An 11,798-nucleotide genomic window follows, 5' to 3' on the forward strand; every position below is an offset into this window, starting at 1 on the left:
TACAAAGTATTCAGGATGAGGGATAGAGAGAGTGTCCCGAAATATTATAATTTTATTATAATCTCATGTATATCAAACAATTGTTATATTGTACATAATGTATAATGTAGTAGTGTATACCTAATACGAATTTTATTAGATATTATAAGTTTTATATTTTGTAATAAATTATGTCATGTTTAAACGTAAAAATTTCTTGTATGTTTGTATGTATTGATAAAAATATTAATATGTTTCAGATCAAATGAAATATATATGTATATGTGAATCTAGATTTTAAAGATTTAATTTAATTATATACAAGCCGAAATCATAATCTCTTTCTAAAAACATGATTTGTCTTTTATAAATTATATAATGATTATAAAGATTCTTTGAATTATAGCGACAATTAACTTATCATAGTCTAGTCTAGTCTTGTTGATATAATATTAACGAAAAAAGATAATTAATAAAATTAAAATGTTTGAAATATTGCAAAACTTAAAATTTTAATTTGTATTTCTTCTTATAATTATGTTCGCCTGATATTTTACTCATATTTGAGACCTTAAATTTTTGCGGTTTGAATTTTAATTTCAAATTCATATAAAAAAATTATCTATATTAAAAGACGATACAAATGAAAGAAAGTATATAATACAAAAATTTACAAATATCTAGATATGCAACTAGTTATATGAAATCTGATTTGTCAATTCTGGACATGCACATTCTATTGGTTAGAAATTTCACTCATACACATATCTTTCTTTACTACTGAAAGTCTGTGACAAAGCTATAGCTTTGGTACTTTTACCCTATAAAAATCTTGCAGCGCGCAAGCGCGGGCATAACGCTATACTTTACATATCGTGAACCGTGATGCGATTTATACAGTGCAGTGTTAAGTTCGGTTCAATTCATATCCAAGTTGTACTGACATTTACGAACTTGTAGCGGAGTATCCATATTCATCTCAAATCATCGAGAATCAGTTAGCTAAATCATGAAGTATATTCTGGTGACCGGCGGTGTGATCAGCGGCGTGGGCAAGGGTGTCATCGCCAGCTCGTTCGGCACTATCCTCAAACACTGTAACATTCGCGTGACATCCATCAAGATTGATCCTTATATCAATATCGATGCCGGGACGTTCTCGCCCTACGAGCACGGTGAGCGCGATATTAATTTCTGCACATCATTGTGCCATAATATTTGAAAAAACAGCGGTTTTTTCGTTAGCATGTTCGACATCAATCGGTATAAAATTGAGTTCAATTTCCTGTGCTATTGATACGGGACTTTATTGCGATCGCAGCAGTTGCACGTTATTGCGTAAAGATCGCTTCTTCCGTGATTCTAGCTCCTGATTTCTCGTTTCTTAACATTACAGAAATTTTTTTTTCATTTGAATATAATTTATAAAGGGTTATACACACACACACACACGCACACACACACACACACACACACATATATATATATATATATATATATACACATGTGTGTTGCGCGAGGTTTAATTCAAATCGTCTTGCCGATATTTCTATCTCTGTTTTCTGTCTATTTTTTGATTATCGATAGAAAAGAAATAAATTACAAAATTTTTTATCTGAATAAACCATACAGTTGTGTGATAAAATTGAATAAAAATCGCTAAATTAAATTCCACGATAAGTGAGTGCCTTTATGGCGGTAAAATTTTCAGCCATGTGCTTACGCCATTTTGCATGCTGCCGCCACGCTATTTAATAATTAATTAAGATTTATCGAATGAGGTCAGATGAATTTTTATAGCTATATAAAATATATATGTACACAAATAAAATTAATTACGCATATATATATATATATATATATGTATATATTGTATATAGTGCAATAATAGAAGAATATTCATTTTAAGCCCCAAGTTAATTTATTTTTCTACGCAAATATTCTACACTATACGAATCCATCTGAATATGTTTTTAGGCATCTTCCGGTTCTATACATGCATTTCCTACATTCAAAAAAATGTAGATAGAAAATGTAGAGCTGGAGAGAAAAAGCACAATAAAAAAAGTAACATTAAAATTGATGTTAAAATTGATGTATGTCTTATTTTTAAAAATTATATAATTATATTATATATTATTAATAAAATTAAAGTAATATAATAACATTTTTAACATTTTTTATAAAATTATATATGATTAAATTAATTGCATATAGGATCAAATTAGTACTAAATTATTTCTCATATAGTTTCAACTATTATACAGATAAAGTTTAATAATATATCTGAAACAATTAACTGTGATTGAACAATTAAAAATTATTATTGATCAACAAATTATTTTAATTATTAGAGTATAGTAATTGTTATATAAATATGTTTGCATAATTTCATTCATCCTTTAGAAATGGTTTCTAATGTCCAATGAAGCTTGATGCTTATCACCACATTCCATTGTTCAGTCAAGTAAGCGGTAAAAACATTCCTCGAAGGGAAACATCTTATGTTACTGGGTTTTTATAGACACATCCGCTGTCAGTTTTTTAATTTTGCTTATGTTACTTACTGGAAAGTTTCTGTTTACTCTGTACAACAGGAGAAGTTTATGTACTCGATGATGGTGGTGAAGTGGATCTTGATTTGGGCAATTACGAGCGTTTTCTGGATATCACTCTTCATAAGGACAATAATATAACAACGGGAAAAATTTATCAACATGTTATTACAAAAGAGAGACACGGAGATTATCTAGGAAAAACAGTACAAGGTATATCTCTATTTATATAATATCGCATATTTATATATAAGAAAGAGAAAGAGAGAGAAAAACACAATTTTTGCACAAATTAATAAAGATTGATATTTTTTAGTTGTACCTCACATCACTGATGCTATTCAGGAGTGGGTGGAAAGAGTTGCGAATCAGTCTGTAACAGAAGATGGAGCTAAACCAGAGGTATTGCTAATAATATGAATTATTATAATATATAATGTTACATAATTCCATAAGATATGTAAAAATATTAATTTACATAATATTCTTTATATATTTGTGATATATAATTCTAATTACATAATTTATTAATAATGCTTTACAGGTTTGCATAGTGGAATTAGGTGGCACAATAGGCGACATAGAGGGGATGCCGTTTGTAGAAGCATTTAGGCAATTTCAATTTAGAGTGAAGAAAGAAAACTTCTGTGTTGCCTATGTGTCTTTAGTGCCGCAGGTAACTGCGTTACATGCCTACAATCTTTACACACAGGTTACATTCTCGTTTACATATCTCTTCTATATTTTATGTGCATACAATAATAAATGCATAATTAATTTTTGTGAAACTCCCTAAACGTTTTTGTGAAGATAATTTCTGAGTAATTATTGAGATATAAAATACTTTTTAGCCAAAATCAACGGGTGAACCCAAGACGAAACCAACGCAATCTAGTGTGAGGGAGTTACGTGGATTAGGTTTATCACCCGATCTAATAGTTTGTAGATCGGAAACGCCTATTGGCAATTCTGCCAAAGAAAAAATTTCAAATTTCTGTCATGTCGCTCCAGAGCAGGTAATTATCATAAATATTTTTAATGAAGAAATAAACTGTATCGTAATTGATTAATTAAAATTGTTAATGTTTGAAAGTAAGTAATTAATTGATATCAACATTAAGTGACATCAAATATTTTGATCAGGTTATCACTATTCACGACTTAACATCCATATATCGAGTACCACTTCTTATGGAATATCAAGGCGTTATAGAGTTTCTCAATGATCGATTGCAACTGAATATCGGAATACCGCGTCCGCGTTTCTTCATGCGAAAATGGCGAGATTTAGCTGATCGCGTGGATCATTTGCGGAAAGATGTTAACATCGCTCTAGTGGGCAAATATACAAAACTCGAGGATTCCTACGCTTCTGTTACAAAAGCGTTGCAACATGCTGCCATTGAGGCCGGTTATAAATTGAAATTGACGGTACTGTGTCGTAATTATTTGAAATATATATAATTTTATACATATTACATAATCATATTGTACTATTATTTTTTGAATGATTATGCAATAATATTATTGCAGTTTATTGAAGCTGCTAATCTAGAGCAGATTACATTAATGGAAAATCCAGTCTTGTATCATGAGGCTTGGCAACAGCTTTGTAAAAGCAGGTAAATATTTCAATATATTTTTATGGTTCTGTACTTCTCTTATATCCATAATTTTTAATGAAGATACATTTGTTGTGTTTAGTGGCATTATTGTACCAGGTGGCTTCGGTAAAAGAGGATTGGAAGGAAAGATGGAGGCCTGTCGATGGTGTAGAACAAACAACAAACCGTTTCTCGGCATCTGTCTGGGTCTACAAGCGGCAGTCATTGAATTCGCGCGAAACGTATTGAATCTCCAATCGGCGAACTCTACAGAAATTGATCCACATACTAGTAGTCCTGTGGTAATAGACATGCCAGAGCACAATCAGGGAATTATGGGGGGAACTATGAGGCTTGGCAAAAGACAAACGCGTTTCTGTAACAATAATTCTGTCCTAAGTAAGTACCAGAATCCATGTTTCAACTTGAGATCAATTTTCTTTTTTCAATGCCACAATATATGATATATTCTTAATATATATATATATATATATATTATTTTATTTTTATATTTTTCTGTACAGAGAAATTGTATGACAATAAAGATGTCATAGAAGAAAGACATAGGCATAGATATGAAATAAATCCGGATTATGTTCCAGATTTAGAAGCAGCTGGTTTAAAATTTGTAGGTGAGTTATATTGCATTTTTTCACACACAATAAAGTTATAGTTTTGGTAAATATAATAGACAATCTTAATTATACATAATTGAGATAATACAATATATATATATATATATATATATATATATATATATATATATATATACTCTATATAGTCTAACATTTTGTTTAATAGGTCGTGATGACGATGAAAATATACGAATGGAAATCGCCGAATTGGAAGGACATAGTTATTATGTAGCTACGCAGTTTCATCCTGAGTATCTATCAAGGCCTTTAAAACCCTCACCGCCGTTCCTCGGTTTAATTTTAGCCAGTGTAGACAAACTGAAGTATTATGTAGCACGAGGATGTAAATTTTCACCTCGCCAACAGAGCGATAATGAATCAGGTAATAATGAAATAACTAGAAAAAGATATATAAAAAAATAAAAATTTATATTAAATTAACGTAATTAGTATAATTAATATATATTAATATAATTGCGCGCACACACATATATGCAAAATGTATGTTTAATGTAAAAATTAGACATAATTTCAATTTGCATGCAAATTTCTCCAACTTACTCATTTGTCATGTTGATTGTTACAGACGATGACTACATGTTGGAGAAAGTGTCAAAATTGCAGTTGTCTAGTAATGCAAGTAGAAGTGGTAGTAATATTACAGAACTCAATGATACTTTGCATTGAGTGAAATTTTATTATCGCAAATTTATTTTGTATCATTCCATTTTCCTATAATCTGATCCACATGTCTTTCTCTAGTCTTACATAATTCATGATTAAAAATTGAAACATAATAAATACATGAATATGTGATAAGTATATATTTGTACAATATATATATATATATATATTAATAATATAAATTTAAATCTTGCTATAACTGAAAACAGAAGTTAGAATCCTAATATAGCTTACAAGCAGCAACAACTATAAATACAAATATATAATTTATGATAACTTTAGGAATGAGTCTGTATCTCATATAAGTTACTATGAAATCTCATGTTTTGGTTAAATATATATATGTAAACAGGTTCTTATAGAAAATAGATTTCATCATTTTAATACATCGTCTTATACCAGAGATTTAAATTTATATAATTTTAATAAGTTAAAATGTTATGAGGGAATAAATAGTGTTTATGATATTATAATACACTATTTCAATTGTAAGTCTGCAGTATTCAAACTACATTTTTTATATCGACAAACTAATTTTTTATACGTACAAAGTATTCAGGATGAGGGATAGAGAGAGTGTCCCGAAATATTATAATTTTATTATAATCTCATGTATATCAAACAATTGTTATATTGTACATAATGTATAATGTAGTAGTGTATACCTAATACGAATTTTATTAGATATTATAAGTTTTATATTTTGTAATAAATTATGTCATGTTTAAACGTAAAAATTTCTTGTATGTTTGTATGTATTGATAAAAATATTAATATGTTTCAGATCAAATGAAATATATATGTATATGTGAATCTAGATTTTAAAGATTTAATTTAATTATATACAAGCCGAAATCATAATCTCTTTCTAAAAACATGATTTGTCTTTTATAAATTATATAATGATTATAAAGATTCTTTGAATTATAGCGACAATTAACTTATCATAGTCTAGTCTAGTCTTGTTGATATAATATTAACGAAAAAAGATAATTAATAAAATTAAAATGTTTGAAATATTGCAAAACTTAAAATTTTAATTTGTATTTCTTCTTATAATTATGTTCGCCTGATATTTTACTCATATTTGAGACCTTAAATTTTTGCGGTTTGAATTTTAATTTCAAATTCATATAAAAAAATTATCTATATTAAAAGACGATACAAATGAAAGAAAGTATATAATACAAAAATTTACAAATATCTAGATATGCAACTAGTTATATGAAATCTGATTTGTCAATTCTGGACATGCACATTCTATTGGTTAGAAATTTCACTCATACACATATCTTTCTTTACTACTGAAAGTCTGTGACAAAGCTATAGCTTTGGTACTTTTACCCTATAAAAATCTTGCAGCGCGCAAGCGCGGGCATAACGCTATACTTTACATATCGTGAACCGTGATGCGATTTATACAGTGCAGTGTTAAGTTCGGTTCAATTCATATCCAAGTTGTACTGACATTTACGAACTTGTAGCGGAGTATCCATATTCATCTCAAATCATCGAGAATCAGTTAGCTAAATCATGAAGTATATTCTGGTGACCGGCGGTGTGATCAGCGGCGTGGGCAAGGGTGTCATCGCCAGCTCGTTCGGCACTATCCTCAAACACTGTAACATTCGCGTGACATCCATCAAGATTGATCCTTATATCAATATCGATGCCGGGACGTTCTCGCCCTACGAGCACGGTGAGCGCGATATTAATTTCTGCACATCATTGTGCCATAATATTTGAAAAAACAGCGGTTTTTTCGTTAGCATGTTCGACATCAATCGGTATAAAATTGAGTTCAATTTCCTGTGCTATTGATACGGGACTTTATTGCGATCGCAGCAGTTGCACGTTATTGCGTAAAGATCGCTTCTTCCGTGATTCTAGCTCCTGATTTCTCGTTTCTTAACATTACAGAAATTTTTTTTTCATTTGAATATAATTTATAAAGGGTTATACACACACACACACACGCACACACACACACACACACACATATATATATATATATATATATATATATACACATGTGTGTTGCGCGAGGTTTAATTCAAATCGTCTTGCCGATATTTCTATCTCTGTTTTCTGTCTATTTTTTGATTATCGATAGAAAAGAAATAAATTACAAAATTTTTTATCTGAATAAACCATACAGTTGTGTGATAAAATTGAATAAAAATCGCTAAATTAAATTCCACGATAAGTGAGTGCCTTTATGGCGGTAAAATTTTCAGCCATGTGCTTACGCCATTTTGCATGCTGCCGCCACGCTATTTAATAATTAATTAAGATTTATCGAATGAGGTCAGATGAATTTTTATAGCTATATAAAATATATATGTACACAAATAAAATTAATTACGCATATATATATATATATATATATGTATATATTGTATATAGTGCAATAATAGAAGAATATTCATTTTAAGCCCCAAGTTAATTTATTTTTCTACGCAAATATTCTACACTATACGAATCCATCTGAATATGTTTTTAGGCATCTTCCGGTTCTATACATGCATTTCCTACATTCAAAAAAATGTAGATAGAAAATGTAGAGCTGGAGAGAAAAAGCACAATAAAAAAAGTAACATTAAAATTGATGTTAAAATTGATGTATGTCTTATTTTTAAAAATTATATAATTATATTATATATTATTAATAAAATTAAAGTAATATAATAACATTTTTAACATTTTTTATAAAATTATATATGATTAAATTAATTGCATATAGGATCAAATTAGTACTAAATTATTTCTCATATAGTTTCAACTATTATACAGATAAAGTTTAATAATATATCTGAAACAATTAACTGTGATTGAACAATTAAAAATTATTATTGATCAACAAATTATTTTAATTATTAGAGTATAGTAATTGTTATATAAATATGTTTGCATAATTTCATTCATCCTTTAGAAATGGTTTCTAATGTCCAATGAAGCTTGATGCTTATCACCACATTCCATTGTTCAGTCAAGTAAGCGGTAAAAACATTCCTCGAAGGGAAACATCTTATGTTACTGGGTTTTTATAGACACATCCGCTGTCAGTTTTTTAATTTTGCTTATGTTACTTACTGGAAAGTTTCTGTTTACTCTGTACAACAGGAGAAGTTTATGTACTCGATGATGGTGGTGAAGTGGATCTTGATTTGGGCAATTACGAGCGTTTTCTGGATATCACTCTTCATAAGGACAATAATATAACAACGGGAAAAATTTATCAACATGTTATTACAAAAGAGAGACACGGAGATTATCTAGGAAAAACAGTACAAGGTATATCTCTATTTATATAATATCGCATATTTATATATAAGAAAGAGAAAGAGAGAGAAAAACACAATTTTTGCACAAATTAATAAAGATTGATATTATTTTTTAGTTGTACCTCACATCACTGATGCTATTCAGGAGTGGGTGGAAAGAGTTGCGAATCAGTCTGTAACAGAAGATGGAGCTAAACCAGAGGTATTGCTAATAATATGAATTATTATAATATATAATGTTACATAATTCCATAAGATATGTAAAAATATTAATTTACATAATATTCTTTATATATTTGTGATATATAATTCTAATTACATAATTTATTAATAATGCTTTACAGGTTTGCATAGTGGAATTAGGTGGCACAATAGGCGACATAGAGGGGATGCCGTTTGTAGAAGCATTTAGGCAATTTCAATTTAGAGTGAAGAAAGAAAACTTCTGTGTTGCCCATGTGTCTTTAGTGCCGCAGGTAACTGCGTTACATGCCTACAATCTTTACACACAGGTTACATTCTCGTTTACATATCTCTTCTATATTTTATGTGCATACAATAATAAATGCATAATTAATTTTTGTGAAACTCCCTAAACGTTTTTGTGAAGATAATTTCTGAGTAATTATTGAGATATAAAATACTTTTTAGCCAAAATCAACGGGTGAACCCAAGACGAAACCAACGCAATCTAGTGTGAGGGAGTTACGTGGATTAGGTTTATCACCCGATCTAATAGTTTGTAGATCGGAAACGCCTATTGGCAATTCTGCCAAAGAAAAAATTTCAAATTTCTGTCATGTCGCTCCAGAGCAGGTAATTATCATAAATATTTTTAATGAAGAAATAAACTGTATCGTAATTGATTAATTAAAATTGTTAATGTTTGAAAGTAAGTAATTAATTGATATCAACATTAAGTGACATCAAATATTTTGATCAGGTTATCACTATTCACGACTTAACATCCATATATCGAGTACCACTTCTTATGGAATATCAAGGCGTTATAGAGTTTCTCAATGATCGATTGCAACTGAATATCGGAATACCGCGTCCGCGTTTCTTCATGCGAAAATGGCGAGATTTAGCTGATCGCGTGGATCATTTGCGGAAAGATGTTAACATCGCTCTAGTGGGCAAATATACAAAACTCGAGGATTCCTACGCTTCTGTTACAAAAGCGTTGCAACATGCTGCCATTGAGGCCGGTTATAAATTGAAATTGACGGTACTGTGTCGTAATTATTTGAAATATATATAATTTTATACATATTACATAATCATATTGTACTATTATTTTTTGAATGATTATGCAATAATATTATTGCAGTTTATTGAAGCTGCTAATCTAGAGCAGATTACATTAATGGAAAATCCAGTCTTGTATCATGAGGCTTGGCAACAGCTTTGTAAAAGCAGGTAAATATTTCAATATATTTTTATGGTTCTGTACTTCTCTTATATCCATAATTTTTAATGAAGATACATTTGTTGTGTTTAGTGGCATTATTGTACCAGGTGGCTTCGGTAAAAGAGGATTGGAAGGAAAGATGGAGGCCTGTCGATGGTGTAGAACAAACAACAAACCGTTTCTCGGCATCTGTCTGGGTCTACAAGCGGCAGTCATTGAATTCGCGCGAAACGTATTGAATCTCCAATCGGCGAACTCTACAGAAATTGATCCACATACTAGTAGTCCTGTGGTAATAGACATGCCAGAGCACAATCAGGGAATTATGGGGGGAACTATGAGGCTTGGCAAAAGACAAACGCGTTTCTGTAACAATAATTCTGTCCTAAGTAAGTACCAGAATCCATGTTTTAACTTGAGATCAATTTTCTTTTTTCAATGCCACAATATATGATATATTCTTAATATATATATATATATATATATTATTTTATTTTTATATTTTTCTGTACAGAGAAATTGTATGACAATAAAGATGTCATAGAAGAAAGACATAGGCATAGATATGAAATAAATCCGGATTATGTTCCAGATTTAGAAGCAGCTGGTTTAAAATTTGTAGGTGAGTTATATTGCATTTTTTCACACACAATAAAGTTATAGTTTTGGTAAATATAATAGACAATCTTAATTATACATAATTGAGATAATATAATATATATATATATATATATATATATACTCTATATAGTCTAACATTTTGTTTAATAGGTCGTGATGACGATGAAAATATACGAATGGAAATCGCCGAATTGGAAGGACATAGTTATTATGTAGCTACGCAGTTTCATCCTGAGTATCTATCAAGGCCTTTAAAACCCTCACCGCCGTTCCTCGGTTTAATTTTAGCCAGTGTAGACAAACTGAAGTATTATGTAGCACGAGGATGTAAATTTTCACCTCGCCAACAGAGCGATAATGAATCAGGTAATAATGAAATAACTAGAAAAAGATATATAAAAAAATAAAAATTTATATTAAATTAACGTAATTAGTATAATTAATATATATTAATATAATTGCGCGCACACACATATATGCAAAATGTATGTTTAATGTAAAAATTAGACATAATTTCAATTTGCATGCAAATTTCTCCAACTTACTCATTTGTCATGTTGATTGTTACAGACGATGACTACATGTTGGAGAAAGTGTCAAAATTGCAGTTGTCTAGTAATGCAAGTAGAAGTGGTAGTAATATTACAGAACTCAATGATACTTTGCATTGAGTGAAATTTTATTATCGCAAATTTATTTTGTATCATTCCATTTTCCTATAATCTGATCCACATGTCTTTCTCTAGTCTTACATAATTCATGATTAAAAATTGAAACATAATAAATACATGAATATGTGATAAGTATATATTTGTACAATATATATATATATATATATTAATAATATAAATTTAAATCTTGCTATAACTGAAAACAGAAGTTAGAATCCTAATATAGCTTACAAGCAGCAACAACTATAAATACAAATATATAATTTATGATAACTTTAGGAATGAGTCTGTATCTCATATAAGTTACTATGAAATCTCATGTTTTGGTTAAATATATATATGTAAACAGGT

At 29.5% G+C, this 11,798-nt stretch overlaps 2 protein-coding genes across 2 annotated transcripts; both read left to right on the plus strand.

Annotated features, from left to right (window-relative positions):
• The first annotated feature begins 988 nt into the window (after nucleotides 1–988).
• LOC138943744 (CTP synthase 1-like) lies at nucleotides 989–5,460 on the plus strand. Its single transcript, XM_070314679.1, has 11 exons — nucleotides 989–1,154; nucleotides 2,577–2,747; nucleotides 2,851–2,936; nucleotides 3,079–3,246; nucleotides 3,386–3,550; nucleotides 3,678–3,965; nucleotides 4,068–4,156; nucleotides 4,239–4,537; nucleotides 4,663–4,770; nucleotides 4,940–5,155; nucleotides 5,360–5,460. Exons 1-11 carry the CDS (start codon nucleotides 989–991, stop codon nucleotides 5,458–5,460), a joined length of 1,857 nt encoding a protein of 618 aa, XP_070170780.1.
• A 1,530-nt stretch (nucleotides 5,461–6,990) lies between these two features.
• LOC138943746 (CTP synthase 1-like) lies at nucleotides 6,991–11,447 on the plus strand. Its single transcript, XM_070314682.1, has 11 exons — nucleotides 6,991–7,156; nucleotides 8,581–8,751; nucleotides 8,858–8,943; nucleotides 9,086–9,253; nucleotides 9,393–9,557; nucleotides 9,685–9,972; nucleotides 10,075–10,163; nucleotides 10,246–10,544; nucleotides 10,670–10,777; nucleotides 10,927–11,142; nucleotides 11,347–11,447. Exons 1-11 carry the CDS (start codon nucleotides 6,991–6,993, stop codon nucleotides 11,445–11,447), a joined length of 1,857 nt encoding a protein of 618 aa, XP_070170783.1.
• The last annotated feature ends 351 nt before the right edge of the window (nucleotides 11,448–11,798 follow it).

This window comes from Polyergus mexicanus, unplaced genomic scaffold (genome assembly GCF_030449975.1).
Source record: "Polyergus mexicanus isolate NDT 795.1 unplaced genomic scaffold, iyPolMexi1.0 SCAF_37, whole genome shotgun sequence".
Classification (NCBI taxonomy): domain Eukaryota; kingdom Metazoa; phylum Arthropoda; class Insecta; order Hymenoptera; family Formicidae; genus Polyergus; species Polyergus mexicanus.

What these genes read in the sequence shown, in the direction of transcription:
- LOC138943746 (XM_070314682.1), top strand. Translation starts at nt 6,991, where the DNA reads ATGAAGTATATTCTGGTGACCGGCGGTGTGATCAGCGGCGTGGGCAAG. An exon ending in GTTCTCGCCCTACGAGCACG is followed by an intron (nt 7,157 to 8,580) that starts GTGAGCGCGATA and finishes TCTGTACAACAG; the next exon opens with GAGAAGTTTATGTACTCGAT. An exon ending in TCTAGGAAAAACAGTACAAG is followed by an intron (nt 8,752 to 8,857) that starts GTATATCTCTAT and finishes ATTATTTTTTAG; the next exon opens with TTGTACCTCACATCACTGAT.
- LOC138943744 (XM_070314679.1), top strand. Translation starts at nt 989, where the DNA reads ATGAAGTATATTCTGGTGACCGGCGGTGTGATCAGCGGCGTGGGCAAG. An exon ending in GTCATGTCGCTCCAGAGCAG is followed by an intron (nt 3,551 to 3,677) that starts GTAATTATCATA and finishes TATTTTGATCAG; the next exon opens with GTTATCACTATTCACGACTT. An exon ending in AGCTGGTTTAAAATTTGTAG is followed by an intron (nt 4,771 to 4,939) that starts GTGAGTTATATT and finishes TTTGTTTAATAG; the next exon opens with GTCGTGATGACGATGAAAAT.